The sequence below is a fragment of the Euprymna scolopes genome, chromosome 44, assembly GCF_053919585.1.
Source record: "Euprymna scolopes isolate OS-2025 chromosome 44, ASM5391958v1, whole genome shotgun sequence".
Taxonomy (NCBI): Eukaryota; Metazoa; Mollusca; class Cephalopoda; order Sepiida; family Sepiolidae; genus Euprymna; species Euprymna scolopes.
This window is the reverse complement of record NC_136525.1, coordinates 25,484,273-25,504,570: the sequence shown is the minus strand read 5'-3', so window position 1 is coordinate 25,504,570 and position 20,298 is coordinate 25,484,273. Positions and strand designations below refer to the sequence as shown.

At 32.6% G+C, this 20,298-nt stretch overlaps 1 protein-coding gene across 2 annotated transcripts in view; it reads left to right on the top strand.

Moving 5' to 3' along the window:
* Positions 1 to 20,298, top strand: part of LOC145268743 (calcium uniporter protein, mitochondrial-like) — a 481,469-nt gene that overhangs the window by 213,345 nt on the left and 247,826 nt on the right. For both annotated transcript variants that reach the window (XM_080124334.1, XM_080124333.1), the window contains exon 2: positions 3,924 to 3,993. In XM_080124334.1, coding sequence (XP_079980460.1) covers positions 3,924 to 3,993 — 70 coding nt within the window. The remainder of the gene's footprint in view (positions 1 to 3,923; positions 3,994 to 20,298) is intronic.

Below are 20,298 nucleotides of genomic sequence, written 5' to 3'. Positions count from 1 at the left end.
TTTTTAACAATACAGATGTAGAAATCACCACTAGTTTTAATGTTTCTTAGTATTTTATGGTGGAACTCTCCTGTATTTAACGTACGCATAGATGACACAAATTATCCATTTGGTTATCTTTGAAAACAGTGAAATGCTGTTGTGTCGGACATTCTCAGCCATTTTACTTTGTGGAATTGGTTAAACCACCTCGAAATTCGATCAGCATTCAAACGATCGATTCTCGGCAATGATCGATACACTGATTGATGCTATTAAAACGGTTTGGTTTTGTGACGAATCTTTTCAAGTTTAAACGTGGTATTTGAGACTAACAAAACTGAGTGTCCGGTTTTGATTTTGCATTCTGAGTGCCCCCCCTTTTTTTTTTTTTTTAAATAATAAAATTAAATGAAATCAAAGAATACTAAACTTTAGTCCATTAAAAACGGGAAAAAGTTACAGACTGTTGACTTAGAATGAGTGTTATATTAAATTGATGGTTGAATATGATTAAATTTGTACTCATTTTTGCATTAAATACTAATTTCTATTAATCCCTAACTGTGCATCGAACAGACATTACCATAATACTTACTTCGCTGCACCTATCATCATAAAAAAATACTGATCAACCCAGAAATCTAATAGATTTTTCTTTTTTTTTTCTTTTTTTTTTTTTTTTTTTTCATAATATAAGTAAAGAATTTTGGTATATTTAGGATATATTGTTTCTGAATTTAGAAATGATAATGATTTATATAAAAGTATTAAATTACTTGTATACGAACGAGTAAGTTTATAGTTTTATGTAAATATTTGAGTAATATATCTAGATAAATAGCGTGTTTGAACACTGGCAAAGCATAATTCTTTTTCCTCGTCATTTTTAAAGGTTGGTGTGCATTAATATATGAATAAATAGCGCCGCTAATGATACCAGTGTACCCATCAGGTCGGGACGATTCCAAATTTTCTAGTTATACCATGCCAAACTTGTATCTATAGATGCAAAATCGTTATTTTCATTGAATTTTAAAATTTTGTGTATTCTACTAGTGTCCAGTGTTAATCATGTTTACACACCGGTTCTCATTAAATCACCAAAGTGAAGGAACGTTGAGCCTAGTCGGTGCCAGATAGGTCACCATTTGGGAATACCAGTCTGAAAGAACTATAAAAACCCAACGGCATCTCTCCTGAGCACTATATGCATGCAACTAGGGGTCATTTTTAAATTTAATATTCCCTTAACACTTTCTCCTTTGGAGGGAGCCGGTTAAACCTGCCTAGGGTGAATGAACTCTCAAAACCAGACATTACTTATATTTATAGCAACCACGATAGAGCTTGCTGATGCAGAATAGGCCTGCACAGTTAAAGCAGATGCTGCAATTTGACAATAGATTAATGTGAAGTGCAGAAGAACTATTGTCTCTTAAGATAGACGAATAGCAACAAAAAAAATCAACAAAATCTTGAAGCATAACACGTATTATCTTTTTTTTTTTCTCGCACAATTTGTTTTAAGATTCTAAAAAAAAAAAAAACGTAATTTGATTAAAGGAAACAGATCTTCCAAACATCGAAATGTGAAAGTTCAAAACCAGATTCTTAAAAGTCGATCTTTATTTTTTTGAAATATATGAAAATCGTTTTAGCCATAAATTTCTATTTTTTTATTAGGTTTTATTATGACTTGCACTTCATGAAAACAATTCAGACGGTATGCACTCTATTACACACATGCATTGTACAATTAAAACTCTTTAAAATATTATGTTAAATATACATGTCTTATAAATTTTGCAACCATAAAATAAAGAGTTCACATCTATTTTTCAAATTACTTGGATTTTTTTATCTTGAATTTTTTTTTTTTATAATGTTTAGGTCGATGTAATCTCCGATCTCCTTCAGGTGTATCTTGTCAAACTTTGGAATCTTTCTGTTGAATTCTAGAATCTGCAAGGATTGGCGTAGTGGATAAAGTACTTGGGACATTTAGTTGTAAAATTTACTCTTCTGGAGGTTGAAGGTTCAATCCTCAGTGCGGATGACACTAAAAATATAATTGCAAAATTACTTAGAACTTCCACTTCATCATAGCTGATGGAACCAAAGCATGCTACCCCTGTCAATTAAATAAAAGGTTTTGTTGGAAATTTTGTGCAGATTCCCGAGCTCATCAGAAAGATTCCCAAGTTCGGTAAGATAGATTACATTAAATAAAATGCTGTGAAAATAACACTCAAGATGAGAACAGTAGTCCAAACAATTCAAATAATATGAATAATCAATCTTCATCTAAAAAATTGAGAACCGTAATATCTATTTACCAAGTGTAGGAACCATTTTTTTTTTTTTTTTTTTTTTACAAAGGAGTCACTGCTTATCAAGGCCTGAAACCACTTGAGGATAAGGGTTAATAAGTGACAGGAAGTCGATCAGACAACATAATGATAAATTATGGTGGAAATTGGATATAATTTGATTATTTAAGAGGACGATTGAACAAGAACTTTTTTATATTGGACTTGCAAACGACCATGTTGCAGTTAGTTGGAAAGCAGCCTCACAGTATAGTTCCACAGGGAGGCAGTTCTGGGAAATAAACTTTGTTCATGGAATTTGCGCTTAGTTTTAGTCAGATAGTGGATGTAACTAGATGTCTATGTTTTGTATCATAGATTGAAGCTCAGTCAAGCATTTTCAGAGTTGCTGCTGGTAAGCAGTTTTTAATTATTTGGTGCTTCTTTGCACCCCCCCCCCCCCGCCGGTGAATATTTAGTTTTAGGAAAAACTTGCTTGTTATGGTGAAAATTAAAAAAAAAAAAAAAAAAAAATGGTAACCAAATTTTATGGAAAACAATTTTTAACTTTTTAAATAAATTTAATCTTTTTTTCAATTAAGTATTTGAGTTGAAGAACACCATTTTCTTAATTTATATATGAGACACATCTCGGAGGCCATCATCAACAGTGCGCAACTATACATCAAATATAATTGAATATAGGCTTTTTTCCTATATATTTTAATGATGCAAAATACATACTGACATATACTTGTCTCAGGACAGGTAAAATAAATTCCAAGAACAGAATAGTTTTGTATCTTGGTCTCCTTGCAAAGATTAAAATCATGATATGCAAAGCTCGTTCCAAAAACAAAGCCTCCGATATTTGTTAACTCAAAATGTTGAAAAGTTATGAAGATGAAAGTTGTACCATCAAACAAGCGACCTTTTGTACTCCAGAATTATTTTTCTACATAGTCACCATCATTCTCAATGAACTTTTGCCAGCCTCTTTTGATGCCTCAGTCATAACAACTGCGTCAGCTTGGTAAATGTTCAACAGGCGCCAATGGATGTTAATCAGTTCAATTTTTTTATGGATGGAGGAATTCTATGACGCATTTTTGCTTCTGATGCATATTCATGACAGGATTGCTTTTTTGAGTCGCACATCGTCAATATCTGCAACACAGATGAAACTTTCAGGTAATGAATGCATAAGTTCAGTCATGATATCAATTTGCAATCGCTTCCGAGCTATTCAGGCGGAATGAAAAAATAGGCGGATTTTTTGGAACTTCCCTTGTAATATTAAATCTTATGTCTAGAATCCTTATTACAATTTTGATCAAAATATATGACATGATTTCGATTCTAAAAATGTCTAAAATTTAATACTTAATGATCCATTTATTAGTTTAGAATATATATATATATATATATATTAGGATTATCCATTTATCTAGTGTTTCCTTTTCAAATTAAATGTTTTTAACTCATTTCAAAGTGTTTTTTAACATATTTCATTAACTGTTTGCTCATATTATATATACACACATATACTTTATACAGGTGTGTTCGTGCGTGCATTTCAAATGTTAACATATTATTAACATAACATTTCTTTATATTTTTTTTTTTTTGCAGGGAAGTAGCAGGATCCCTCAACTGGTGTGTATCTGCGGGTCTTACTGTACCAGGATTATTAATAGAAATGGTAAGTAACATCCAATTATATATGACAACAATTTACATTTATTCATATAATTGGCTTTAAAAGAAGTTCTCACTGAGCTGCTGTTTTCATTGCTTGTTTTGAGTTTTTTTGACATGAAACGCATCCCATCAAAACCTGGATGATCATTAAGACAAATGCTGTATTCTCATTTCATCAAATAATGATTTCCTGTCTCCTCACATGATATGGTGTGAGAGGAAGTGAGAAAAGAGAACTTCCCCTTCCACATGTGACACAGAGAGTGAGTCTGGAGATTGCCGGGCAGTGTCAGATTGTTTTGCAACGCAATATAATCTGCGTTTTTGTAGGCAAGAGACTCCTTTTTGCTTGCCATCCAACTTAAAACAGTGTCTTTCTCTTAATTTTGACTTTCTTAGTTGAAGCTGATTAGAATTGTTTAGAAAAAAATGTTTTCAAACTACCCTATCTTCACACACATGGCCACCAGGTTGGGAAACTCTTCATTTCAGTTTTTTTTTACCACTGGTTATTCACGTTTTTAAAAACAAACAAAAAAAAAACACTCTGAAACAAATTATGATCTCAACTTTTTTTTTTTTTTTTTTAAATTTTTTTTTTACAAACAATGCAACCATGAATGATCTTTAATTTTTAAGGGTCATAGTTTATATGTAAGGGGTCAGATTTGCAATTTTCTGTGATTGCGTTTTTTTAGTTTTTGTTCTTGTATTTGGGTAATTCCCCTTTTCATATTTTTGTCGTTTTTCATGAGAAATATGCAAAAAGATCTATAATTTTTAAAGCAAAATCCACTGTTTTATTACAAAAAAATTTATAATATTGATGGTGGATGCTCGACTGAGCTCCAATCTTTTGTCTGCTCTTTTAAAACATTCACATCAAGAACCCGCCTAGCTACAACCTGAAAAAGAACTTTTTCCCTCTCTGTACCAAAAACTTACAACTTCCACGAACAAAGATTCTTTCCTAGAATATCCCATCTATGGAAAATACCACGAATCTGCTTTTTCATAGTTGTCTTCAAGTATAATATAAACAAATACTTATTGAGCAGAGCACTTGTTTAAACAATTCCTTTCAAGAAATCTTATTTCCAATCCTCTGGTTGTTTCAAATCCTTGTGTGGTGTTCACCATCCAGTTGATAATCTCTTTAGTCTTTATCCTTGAGTAGCGCCCAGGCCTTAATAAGTGATCAATTAGTAATTTTTAAAAATATTTTGTTTATCTGTTAGTTTTTAATGAACAAAATCTAAAGAATTGCATTCACAAAAAGTGATGCCGGATGAAAACCAAGATGTGGAGTTAGTAACCGCAATCTTTGATTCCTGAATTTTTAAAGGATCTCACTCCTTGACTCTGACTCTCATTAGAAGCAAGTGTAGTATCTGTTTTTATACTACACATGTTTTCTCTCTGGTTAGTAAGAGAAATCGTGAAACAATTTTTATTTTCGATCCCAATCCAGAGTATCGCTTTTTGAAAAGTTGGATTTGTCTCACATCTTTGTCTGTTTTTGTCACTTTGATTCCATAGCTTTAAAACTGCGCTGCCGAAGATGATGAGCATCATTCATGATAATTTGTTGGCATTGGTTTCCCCGATATCTTTCTATTAAGAATTTTTCTTTTTCTATAAAGATATCGGGTATTTACGACATGCCCCAAGTGAAAGTGTTCCTATGGAATTGTAACAGAGCGCAGACGCACTATGGCGGTTGTATGCAAATTCCGAGCCGTGTGCAAAGTGACGTCACGACGAGGAAGAAAAGAAAAATATAAAAAGAATGTGTGCGTAGACCAAGGATCACATTTTATTTGTGAAATTACCCGGAAATAAATGTTCCAACGGAAAGAAAATAAGTCGAGTTATTCTTTGTCTTGGTCTCTCTTGCGACGGAGTCTACAACGTGATGGGTCCATACATGTTAAAACGTGTGTAAACGTGGGTGCAACGTTACAGAATAAACGGGATTCGAACTTGGAACACGCAGGTTGTATCGTTAACCACTTAGCCACCGTCACCTCCCTGCCGGAGATGATGAAATAATTGGATTGAGGCAGAGAGAATTCTAGAATAATGCTGGAGGGAGGGAATTGCTGTCTGTGACCTATGCGCGCATCGAAAGAGTAAAGCAAATAAAGTGCTTACATAAGTAAACGCAGGTTTCACTGTATTGTGTTTATTGAATTGAAACTATCGAGATTAACGACTGCAGAAGGGAAAGTTTTACTTATTTATTATTATCCCGGTACTTAATTACTTTAATAAGCATGTAATTTACGTCACTCAAAAACACAAAATAACTGTTGACCCGAGTAAATTAGCTTTTGGTATTTCAACTCCATGTTTATATAGATGTGTGTATGTGATAATTAGTGTGTCTATATATCTAGACGTGTGTGTGTGTGTGTGTGTGTGTGTGTGTGTGTGTGTGTGTGTGTGTGTGTGTGTGTGTGATGATTAGTGTGACCTGCTGTGGTAGACAGAAATGTTGAATGACGCCTGTTCTTCTCCATTTCTTTTCTGACTCTCTCCCTCTCATCAATAATCCAAGTCAGATAATCTGTATTAATAAAACGATCAGACAAAATCCTGTGTGTCTGCATTTCTTGCCTTACGTAACTTTGATAAATACGCATTGAATTATTGTTTAATTATAGAAATGCCGAATGACGCCTTTTTTTTTTTACTTCATTTTTTTTTTTTTTTTCGTTTCTCTTGAATATTTTGTCCTGCTCTTTTGTCTTTTTTCTTTGCTTTCTTTTTTTTTCTTTTTTCTTTTTCTTAATTATCCCAGTCTGATAATGTCTTCATAAACAAAATCCTGCGTTTATCTAAAGTTTATCTAACGTAGCGTGATAAATACACATTGAATTAAATTAGTAAATTAGACAAAGAATCGAAAAATTATTAAAATAAATTAAGGAAAAGCTGATTTTAAAGAATTTTATATATTCATTCTTCTTGGCTGGTTCTGAGGATCAATAGGAAGGTTGTCCTTGGCGGCATGTCCTCTTGTGACTGTGCAGACCAATCCTCGACTTGCGTACTCTGTAATACCCAGGGCATGGGAGGCCCTGGGCAGATGACACTTTCCTCCTACGTTTGTCTTCTGCGGCCTTTTTTCCTGTTGATCTCGAGATATATACACACACACTTATTTATATGTTTAGACAATAACTGCTGCTTGCACAGCAACATTGCATTCAACAGCTTTCCTCAGTGATGACTCTGGGTTCAACAACGGTTTCAGAGTCGAAGCATCATTCCCAGAGCGCTGCAGTAGTATCTTACGATATTTCCAGAATGTGCTGGATAGTCGTCACTCTATCATATCCACTTTTACAGAGCTTTGTTTATTTTTTTATGCAATTTTCGTGCCTGATATTGAAAAACCAAGATTATTCAACAATGTGGAGGTTGAGTTGGCAAAACTTTACTCGCTTTTTATTACATAAATTGAACCCACATTTTTAATTCGGTAATGCTGTAATATTGAACGCTATACAAGAAACTGTTCATCTGACTTACAACTATGAGACAAGATCACGTGTGTATTTCTCGCCTATTTGTAACTTTCATATTTTAATTTACTATTAACCCAATTCAAAATAGCTGAACTGAAACGAATATGTAAAAATCGTGTTTAAAAATGTACATTTGACTTATGTAGAATTAAATGCGCGTTTTTTTTTTCATTTCGAATGTATTTTTGAACATGATTTTCAAGAAACGTTTCATCATCTGTGTGGATAAAAATATTCAACAAGATCCTGTGTATCTGTTTCTCACCTATATGTAACTTTGATAAATACAGATTTTACATTTTTTTTTTTGTATTTACTATTAATCGAATATTATAATTCAAATGAAAATAGAATGAATTTTAAATCCTATCTTAAAAAAAGTTTGGTAAATATGACTATTTTAAATTATTTCGATGCCAGTTCAGAGTTCAACCTAAAAACAAAAATACAGAAACATCTTTATGTACGTACGTATCACGGAACAAAATGTCATATTCCAAAAATTATATATTTTTTTATATCGAAAAATCTTTTTTTCGATTTTTAGCGATTGTAAATCATAGCCATTACAAGACAAATTTTGATGTCTTTAATTCAAGTTGAGTTGTATCCCCTTATTAAATATGGTGGATCAAGACTGTTCTTGTTTTTTCATAATCTTTCTTTTTCTTTATTTAAAATTAGTTTGAACTCAGAACTTGCACAATTATTTGTTTATAGCCTCCATCTGGACAACATCGGATAAATCCCGCTAGTCTGTAATAATTTTATGAGCTTAATTTTTTATTTACATTTTTTAGCATAAACCAAGGATTGTAATAAACTCATTGGTGACCTGATGATGAATCGTATGTTATCGATACATTTTTATTGATTGTCTATTAGATTGTGATAGATTAAGGATATGTGGATTAAATCCTACTTAGGTAGATTTGTATCTAGAATTCAGGCTTGTTTGTAAATATTGGTTTTGACAAATCTAAGTTGCGGAGCTGATGACCTGAATCAGTTATAATTTTTTGAAAGTCTGACTTTTAAAATGTCCGACTTAAAATAAAAAAAACCCTCTTCTCTTTTCTCCCACTAATAATGACCTGTGTGTGTGTGTGTGTATATATATATATATATATATATATATATAGGTCATTATTAGTGAGAGAAGAGGGTTTTTAATTATATATATCAAACTATCAAAGACTGCCATGCGATGGTTCTAGGTTTAATTCTCAACTTAGGAGAGGTGCTAGTGTAGTGGCACTTGTGATACAACAAAACAGTACTGTGTGTTCATGACTATATATATATATATATATATATATATATATATATATATATATATATGTGTGTGTGTGAAGATGCAAGTTTATGGGAGGGGTGTATGAAGCATATAAACAATGTTTTTGATATTTCACGTGATCCTCCGCTTTCAGTCATAAGATGTAGCAAAATAACAAAAAAAGACGTTGGATGAAGTGGAAAATTTTTTTTTGGGGGGGGGGGGGGCTACGTTCATTCATTGCAAAAATCTTTTGAAATAGTTTAATTTTCCTGTGTTTTTTTTTTTTTTTTTTTTTTTTTTTTTTTTTTTTTTTTTTTTTAACACATTTGCGTTTGTTTCAATCAACACAACGCAACTGACTTTATCAAATACTTTCTAAATGCTATGAGATAAATCGACAATTTTTTATAAGTAGGTATTTTAGTCAATTTGGACATATCAGGTCTGTGCACTAAACACCTGCATAAGGGTGTGTGGGTCTGTAAAACATTAATTTCCCTTCGGACAAAATGCAAGATATTTGCGACTTTACTCTTACAACAACTTTCAATTTAGCAACCAAAACTATCTCCAGACAAAAGGCACTGACGTGAACACGAAAATGGCCCCAACTTTACCAACATATTTCTGCATATGCTAAGAATCAAAACCTTTTCAAAATTTCCCCCTCAAGCCCTCCCATACCAATATATTGATGACATTTTCTTTATTTATTTGGTCGCCAATTTAAAGTACTTTAACGAATACATCAACAATTTTCATAACCTTATAAAATCTGCCATGGAACATTCATATAATTCTATTCCATTTTTAGATGTCAGTCATATCCCATAACAATAACATATCTACATTCCTCGGCACGAAACCGACTGATAATGGAACATTCCTCAATTTCTACAACCATCCTTTAAACCTGAAAAACTCTATTTACAGTTCATGCATATAAAGCACTGATACTTGAACCTTTAGACTACATGCACCATGCCACGAGGTTTACAAAACAATTCATTAATAACCAATACCCCATTAAATACATTAGACAAGTCATGAAAACTAATAAACTTGACAGAATGCCTCTACTTCAATACAAACAAAAAACACTAACAACCGTATGGTTTTCCATCATCGCCAACACGTGCACAAAATCACAACTAACCTTAAAAACACTTTCAATAACCTAAAACTATTCCTATGAAGTTCATCTTTAACATTCCACCTATTAATGCAATCAAGCAACCAACCAACCTTGTGGCCATTCTCACCTGCTCATGTAAACGCGCACAAAACAATAAAACACACAGCAAAAGTAATAAACCACGATGGCTAATATGCATAACACCACACCCTGTTCAACATACCAGAAACCAACATTCAACTCAAACCGCCGCATTGGACATATAACAGTTCCAATATAATTTATTATATATATTGCTCTATTTGTAACAGAATATATCTTTGAGGAATTGTTTGAATCATCAATTCAACAAAAATCCCCCTTCACTCCACTAGCAGACTACTTTAATCCACCTGGATATACACTAGACGACATTAAATGCCTCCTGATAAGACTTTGATTTCCCCTCAATAAAAATTTACAAACAGAAATCTAATGAAACCTATGTGTATGTTAAACCGTAAAATCTATTAGACTAAAGTAAAGACACCATACAAATATTTCCACAAAAATAGTGTTACATGTTTACCTACATATATGCATATGCTTATTCTTAGCACTCGTATATCATTTTCTTTTTATTTAATTATTCGTACCCTGACTGTAACTTCACCCTTGTCCGTTTGTCCGTCCGCGCTTTTCTCAATAACTACACCCTGGAATTTTTTGAAATTTTGCACAAACATTAAACATGATATGAGTAAAAAAAAAAAAGTAACAGAACGGGTTTTCTGGGAAAACTTCAATTGCTCCTCTTAAGGGTCCCTTTCGGGTTAAAATGGCTAAAATTGACACTTTTGTGCTTATACAAAAAAAATTTAATGCCTTGGATTTTTATAAAACTTTCTGAAAAGTTGTAATTTTTGGGACTATTTTACCACATTTGTCCAAAATTTTCTGTGTATGTCTATTTAGCAGTTTTGCATGGTGCTGAACTCAAATTTAAATATGTTAAGGCCTTTGGGGACTTTTGGGGTTAAATGGTGGCGGGGGGTGCAAATCATTTGTTTTTTTGCATAGTGCAGAACTCAAATTTACATAGGTTAAGGCCTAAAACTGCATCGTTCATTTTCACCAGGATTTGACGTCCCCTGGGGGACTTTTGAAGCTAAATGGGAGGGGGGGGGCAAGTGCTGAATTTAGTAATTTTTTTATGCCTCGTTCATTGTACATTCACGGGGGACCATGCATGCTTCACTTGTTATTTATTTTTCCGTCCAATACATTCTTTTTAAATCATTTATTATACATCTTGAAATCAGTTGATCCCGATTGAAACGAATGCAAATACGTCAAAAAAAAAAGTCACCATTCCTCTTTCACAGTTGCGAAAATTCATGGGAACGATTTCTATAAATTTTGGCAGCCAAAAACAAATTTCTAGTTTTTCAAAGGTCTTTTATTGTTATTTTGCTACATTTTGTGATCAAAAGTGGTAGGCAGTTTGAAATATCAAAATAAAATATTAAAAATCAAAAAACGAACTTTTTATGCTTCACATACCCCCCCCCCCATATAACGTTTAATTCATATACTATCGAGTTTCATTCCAATAAAAAAAAGTATATTTTCACGATTTTTATATTTATTTTTGAATATAGGCGAATGCCTATATTTTTATTTGTTCATAATTGTCTCACATTTTGTCGTGCATATAGCCGATGCTGCCATCACACAACCGTACAAACAAATATTAATGAGTCATGCAGGGTTGAATAAGAGTAAAGAAGAAAACGGATGCTTAAAAAAAGAACAAAAATTTCCAAAATTTGATCACACTGGCTAAAGAATAATATCTGAAGAAAGACCCTCCTCCCACCCTTTATAAATATATTCAATCACATAAGGGAAACATCCAATAGAAGTTGAGTTTTATTCAAATATATATATATATATATATATATGTGTGTGTGTGTGTTCTACAGAAGATCAGAACATCTATACCATCGGTTTCAAATCAAAACAAAAGGGACCTATAAGTTATTTCCTTGACCAGATTGTCTTCACATCTCTGTTTGTGTCTGCCTCCTCGGTTTTCCTCCTGCGTATGGCTTTCTTGAACTCATCTGCTCATAAATCCATTTCGTCAAAAGAGAGGAAAGATTGCACTATAATTAATGGTGCCAAGTTTTGACTTTTGAAAAGTTTCTGCATGTGACACTTAAGCAAGTAATTCCTTCACAAGTGAAATCATTCTATTGAATATTCAACTATTATCAGATGTGAATGACACCTACGCGAAGGCGAGGTTTGCAATAGTGTCAAAGATGAAGACCTTCATCCGAACGGTTTTGTATTCTAATTAACTTACTCAATCGAAACTTAAAACTAGATTTTAGCGTCTTTCTGATTATTCATTTTCAATCTAATAAGATATTCAACTTAAAAGACCTCTTCGTTCAGACATGATTAATCCCATCTAATAGATCTCTCTCTCTTTTCTGTCTTATATATATATATATATATATATATATAAATCAGTGCCAGCAAAAAGAAAGTCCGCACTTGTAATTTTTTCAAAAACTACAAATTTAAGCTAAATTTAATGTAACTGTTTAAACAACCTATACCTCATTTGATTCGCCTTTTATTCCTCTATAATTTTACCTGTTCATATTTGACTTTTGGTTGAAATATTCTAGTGTTCACGTCAATTTAAAAAAATAACTTCAAATTGAGGAGACAAAAAGAAAGTCCGCAGTAACAAATTCGCTGAAAACCAGCTTAAATTATGGCCCCTAAATCAGTTTAAATTATCCACCAACAGGCAACAAAGCATCTCTAATCGTAATTGTTGTTGTTCCAAGTTATACAATGTAACAAATGCCACGACTTTCTCTTAGTGATCGTTAGCTCATTAATATCCACCTTTATGGTTTATCCAATCAAGAAATCGGCCGCAGATTGAAATGTGACGAGAAAATGGTACGAAAGATTGTGCAAAAGCACCAAAACACCAGTAGTGTTCATGATGCCCTAAATCTGGTCGTATTAGAGACTTCTAACAGGAAAGACAATGCTATTAAGATTCGCAGCCTAAGAAACAGATTTGAAATGGCTCCCCAAATCCAACAACAGTACAATCTTGTTAAAAAGTACTCTTTCTACTGTCAAGAACAGATTAAAGGAATTTAATTTGTAAGGATATGTTGCAAGACGCAAACGAATGATTTCTGTAAAGAACAGAAAGTACCGTCTGAACTTCGTCAGATGCAATGAAGATCATGACTCTTCATATTGGTCAAAAGTGCTTTTTAGCGACGAAAGCAAGTTCAGTAAGCTAGGCAGTGATGATAGGCAGTACATCCATCAGAGGAAAGACAAAGAATTTAATCCTAGGTGCTCAGTTTCAACGCTGCAAGGCGGTGGAGCTTCAGTTTTGGTGTGGGGCATTAGTACCAATGGTCCAGGGCCTATAGTTCGCTTTCAAGGTCGAATTAATATGACCAAGTACATTAATATGTTGACTGAGCATTTTCTACCCTACTTTGTTCAGAATTCGGCTGATAATCCCATCTTCAAGCAGGATAATGCTCCCATTCACACAGCTGGCAATGTCAAGAGGTTCCTGGAAGAGCATGATATTCCATGTTTGTATTTGCCCGTACAATCTCCAGACCTCAATCATATCAAAAATGTATGGCATTACATCAAGCAACAGCTACGCAATGATAAAATTTCAAATTTGGAAGAACTTTGGACAAAAATTAAAGAAAAGTAAGATGCCCTTTCCCCGGAGTATTGCTGCAATCTAATTCAAGGAATTTCCAAAAGATTGCAGGATGTTAAATTGCAGAAGGGCTATGCTACTAAATATTAGCTGGTTCATTGTGTTTGTGTGAATATTAGTATTTCAATTAAAAGCCAAATATGAACAGGTAAAATTATAGAAGAAAAGGCCGATCAAATTAGGTATAGTTTGTTTAAACAGTTACATTAAATTTAGCTTAAATTTGCAGTTTTTGAAAAAATTACAAGTGCAGACTTTCTTTTTGTGTGTGTGTGTGTGTGTGTGGTGAAATCAAAGGAGATGCAATGTTTACCTGATATAAATAATGCTAAACTTCGATCTAATATAAATACTAAGTATTTATATATCGATATTTTAATCCCAACCAAATAAAAAAGCTCAATATACAGAGTAGAGCTTATTATAAGAAAAGAAATTAAAACTAAGTTGAAATTTGAAAAAAGAAAAAATACCCCTGATGATCATGCGATCGAAAGCGCCAGAGAAAGAAATGGCGGACACAAGATCACTCATTCCCTAATATATAATGTACCAGAAGATACTAAAAGAATTGCTCATCAAATCGAGAAAATTTCCAGAAAAGTTAAGAAAAATGAAAACTCATTTATTCAGACCTGCTTGGATATAAAAGAAATTGAAACTTGAAGTTGAAATTTAATCAAATTTATTGTTCGACTGAATTACTCAAAAAAACAAAAACAAAAAAAAAAAAAACAATTTACAAAGTCCTTATTCCGCGGAGTTTCAAAGGATGCTATTCTTGCTATTCTTCTCATCAAAGGACAGAAAGAAATCAGCAAATTATATTTGTAGCAATGCTAGAATTAGCTGGTTACAGCATTAAATGAAACTGCAATATATTAGTCATAAATTAAAAAAAAAAATGTACATGTCCTTAAAAAAAAAAAAAAAAAAAAACCAGTGAAAGAATGTAGATGTAAAAAAGAAAGAATTAATTAATGACATGAATAAAAAATAATCGAAAAATAGTCATAATAAATATTTAATAAAAATATATGTATATATGTTTAAATAAATTTTCTTGTTTTTATCTTGTGAAGTATTGTGTAGTAAAATTATAGTAGCCCAAACCAGACTATTTAAATTTTATTTGATTTGATCGTTTGTACAGCTGACACCAATCACACTTGAAAGCTTGATCGGATTCAATGGTGTTTCATGCCATAAATATTGCAACCTTCACCAAACACAAATTGGGTTACATTATCTGAAATTACTGTTTTTTGTGGGTGCAGTTGAGCAAATATATAAATTGGAAAAAAAAAAAAAAGGAGTGGGTTGTTATTGTAAGTTGTGGTTTGACTACTTTGAAACTGCTATGAGAAAACAATTTTCGCTTAGTCGGTGTTGCATAGAATGTATGCATTCTTGGCCATAGAGAACCTCATTCTGGTGAAAGGGCGTAGGCAATTACTGTGTCAATACCATCTAAAGAATGATTGTACTCTTTTTTATACCTTCCCTTTTACGGGAGGTCTAATGTGTCAAAAGCAATTAGAATACATGTTTGTGAACAAACAATCTCAGACATTTTGTAGGGAGTTACGTCGCTTGCATTCATTGGAGAGTAGATTTCAATAGACGTGCATCGCACTGCTGCTTCAATTCATTGATTATAAAAATAAATTCTTTTTTTGTTGGAAATATATGTTCATCTATACGCAAGATTTTTCATCCAAATTCATTTTCATATATTTGTTCTTTGTTTAACGTCGCTTCAATAACTGACATGGTCACATTAATATTTTACATCATCTTTCTTTTTAGGGAAGGTCACAATCAGTTGACCCCTGACTGAACCCTATTTCTTGTTATTCTCCATTAACAAAATTATATTTGTACGATCTCTCTCCGCTCTTCTCTCAATTCTTTCTCTCTCCACCTTTTTCTCCTCCTTTCCTAGGGGAGGTCTTATATCAAGCCATAATCAATTAACTTTCGTAACATACCTTTAGGGCTGTTCACTCTGACAGGTGATCTGGCTCGATAAAGGAAACACCACCTGCAAACAAATTTGTTCATAGCTAAAAAAAAAAAAAAAAAAAAAAATTAACGATAAAAAATTATTAAAAAAAAAAAAGTTAATGATAAAAAGCAATTGAAGACAATAGGTTTCACCTGGTTGTTCCAAACCACTCATCAGTACTGAGGGAGATGGATGATTATTGCTTAATTATATCTTATTCAAACATCTCTGAAGCCACAAGTTTTTATACGTGTGTGCTTCTAAGTGAACTGACGATTTCTTTCTTTGGGCCATGTTATATTCATTTCTAGCACACAGGAGGTCAAGCTGACATTCAAAAAACAATAAGTTAATCCCAACTGAACCGTATTTCTTATTTTCCACTTGCAAAATTATACTTGCACTCTCTCTCTCCACTGTTCTTTCTCTCTTCTTTTCTGTTATATATATATATATATATATATATATATATTTTTAATAAAAATTTTCATTCATATTCATGTATTTGTCCTAAAACTCACAAAATTACTTCAATAACCGGCACAGTAGCATCACTAATCCTGGGATAAACATAACTCAATCCTAGAACTGAGGAATATTTTAGTGTGTATTTTGTATGATCACAATATCTAGCAGAAAAAAGTTATAGAAAAAGATTTATGAACTTGGCTTTAGTAAAATAGACACCACTGAGTTACACCCCTTTCATTGGTTTTTGAGATAGCAGCTTTCAATAGACAGCAGCTTTCATTATAAAAGTAAATTCTGTATTAATAAATATTGTTGATCTAAACCTAAGATTTTCATCAAAATTCATTTCCATATATTCGCACTTTGACTCACAAAAAAAACTAATTGACATGATCACGTGTTACGTTACCTTCTCACTGAGAGGGAGGGTGGTCTAATGTCTCACAAGTTACAATCAATAAAAATTACATGAACTTTCATAACATACTTTTAGCGTTATTCACTCCGGCAGGTGTCACTTATTACGATCTTACTCGATCGAGGAAACACCACATGCAAATAAGTTTGTTCATACTCTGAAAATAAAGACTAAAATGATTAAAAAAAAAAAAAAAAAACGATTGAAGACAAGAAGCATAAAGAAACATCGACAAATGCAATTGAATTAAAAAGAATCGCGTTTCATTTTTATTCTTTCATTTGAGAAATTTATGTATACGCATCTAACTCCAAATCCCCATGAAGAGGAAGCAGAATGGACGGAATTTTGAACGAACACTTTATTTCACAAAGGTAGTATGCTCTTGTTCTGTCAGCCATGACTGGATACAGGTTCTAAATAATTCACAATTGTATCTTCAACCTTCAGAGGAATATCACTTTTACAATTGATTTTTCCAAGTACGAGTCCTTGTGCAAAAAAAAAAAAAAAAAATTTTTTTTTATTATTTCCAATTATAATTTTGACACATTCACCACCTTTCCCTCCATACATTCCACTTCATCATTTCTTTCTGACAAGCAACTAAGTTCTACATTTTTATTGGTCATACATGTCACTGTAATTCATTGCTTTTCTATTAAGACATCAAAATAACTTTCGAATTTCCACATAAAAAACCGGTTTCTATTAAATTTTGGTTCAATTAAGAATTACATGACCGAATATACGGTAATATTAAACTCTCAAATTCCTATGAAAATATTTAATACCTTCATAAAAAAAATCACAAACAATCAAAGTAAATTAATTACAGGGTTTCTTTTGAATCAAAAAAATTATTAAAATACAAGAAAAAAAAAATGAATTCCTGAAACAGAACAGTTTTACACTTTTCTACTATGGACGTCCCTCTTGCCAAAACCCCTGAACAATGGGAGGAAATAATCTATATATATAAAAGCGAAAATGTATGTATGTGTGTTTGCTTTTTCTGTATGTCTACAAAAGGCTTCTTTCAGAGAAACGATCGCTCGCTTCACAACTTTTAAAAACTTTTTATATCACATAAATCGTAATCTCAGTTAACAACGAAACTCGCCTGTCTATTTAATTTGCTCGATTTCGGGAAGATAAATATTCAACATTTGTCGCTCGCCGCATCTTTTTCCTATAACATCTTGGGGGGGGGGCGAAGCGTTCAGCAGTAAACGAAGGTACTATCCCGCAGTCAAACTTGAACACATTAAAACGGGCACCTGCCAAATCCAAGTAACTAAATAAATTCAAACGTGTTTCCGTTAGCATCTCGCGGTGGGGCAATGGTTAACGTCGCACTTTTTTTTTCTTTTTTTTTTCCACACTTTAATTTACAACTTTGCCTCAACGGTTTGGGTTCGATCCTCATACTTTTTTTTACCCCCCCCCCCACACACACACCTCCAAACATCCGGGCAACGCCGGGTACCCCTCGCTAGTTTATAATATAAATCTCACCTGTCTGCAACAGAGGCTGCAGCTTTTCACGCGATTGGTAGCGTTTGGAAGCTTAACCGTTTGGACGACAAGTATAAAAAAGATTGTCTAAAAACAGTAATTCCTTCACCCTCAACTGGACACTTTTCTGCAAACAGTTACCAACAGATAACGTTTGGGAGTCCTTTATCGCACACACTCGGAGGACAATTGAGTTAAACACGAGTTGTTCAAGTCCGTATTTTATTTTGTGAGTTTGTGTCGTTGTACTTTATACTTGTAAGCCAGAGCTTGTGTCCTTGGCAGTTGCCAAGACAACATGGCTAGAATAAAAGATGGAAGAACAGAAAACCATGTCAAACGACATTTGGATTGATAATTGTCGCGAGGGCCATATATTTTCACAACACTATATTTATATCCCAGCACAAAAATTAACATCAAGCTATAAACATTAATAAACCTTTTGTCAATAATCCTTATTCCAATTTTAATCAAAATTCATTACGTGATTTTGATTCTAGAAATGTCTAAAAGGGTTAAACTCGAGGGGTCTTAGCGAGAAATTGAAATTCAAGTAATCTTGCTTTGTTGATGTCTAATGATAGTGGACCAAACTTAATGCAAATCTGAAATATTTGAATTTTCAAATGGAAAATTGTCCTTGCATGTAAGGACAATTGTCACTGAATAAATAGTGTTAATAGTAAATAAAAATAATGTGCATGCACCTATTTACTTGCCTCCCCACGAGGGTAGTTAGATTATTTTGTGTTTAGAAAATCCAGCCCCTCAAAATAAGGAGTACTGTAGATTTTGATAAAAATAAAAATTGTTTCTGAATTTTTTAGATAAGGATTAATAATTTGTATTTAAATTATTCATACTACTCCTCCCAAGGACTTGTGGCATGATGGATAAAATACTAAGTAAGATTCAGCTCTAAGATACATTCTTCAGGAGGTTGAATTTTTACTCCTCAATACGGGCAATAAGATTTCTATCTGGTCGGGGTACTCCTGTGGATTAAATGATTCCATTTGAAATTCCGTACAGATCCCGGAGTTCGACAAGATACACCTGAAGAAGGTTGAAGGTTACATTGGCCGAAACATTGTTAGAATAACACTCGAAATGAGAATAGTAGTCCAAATAATACAAAAATAGGAATTGCCTCAGCTTAAGGTTTCTCCTTTATTGACCGAGGGCAGAAAATAGATACTACACTCTGCTCTTAGTTAAATGGCCAAGAGAGTCGGCTAATGCACAAGTCATGTAGTTGCCAGAAAAAAAAAATATGCATACTTATGAAATGCTCTTGTAATTTATTAATGATAGCAAAAAATAAAATCTATTAAGTTTTCTATTTTCTCTGAAACGTGATTTTTTTTATATATATATATATATATAAAACTCAAATGACCTTGTAACTGGTGTTGTAACCCCCACATCCGGTTTACGACTTCCGGTTGCGCATGTGTACATAAACATAAACCCATAACAGCATAAACAAATAAATACAAATCGCTATTTTTGCAGAATTTGACCTGCGCACTGAAATATTAACGTTATTATTTCGAAATTATTATTAAATATGGGAAGGGTGAGGATGTTTTGCAACTATTCTGTATTGCAAGTATACTGTCGCAATTTTCTTACAAATAAATCAACTTTAACCCGTTGACAACTATAAGAGCATTTTACAACAGTGATTTACCCACGTTCTTCCTAGTTTTTTTTTTTTTTTAATTTATTCTGCATTTTTTAATACACCTTTCTTAAAAACATTCATTCATTTTCTTCTACACTACCAGCATAAATGAATAACTTCAAAAATATTTATGTGCGTTACAAATAATCAACACGACAATAAAACGTATTGTTTAACTTTGTACGTTTTCAGCATCCAATTTTTTTTATATTTTTTTCGCGTTTAAATTATCCAAATAAACAATCGTTAATACTTTGTTTTTTTTGTTTTTTTTTACATTCATTTCTGCATTATCTTAATTAGTTTTATTGACCTTAAGATATAAATTAAATATTAGACCAAATGGGTCACGAATGCTTGTTTAAAATAAATGAAAAAAAAGTTAGATCTTTTCATTTTCTATTTATAAAGCCATTCTTAACATGGGGAGAGCGTTTTTTTTAACCATTCTGTACGTTCAACTAACAATTTCATTTAAAAAAGAT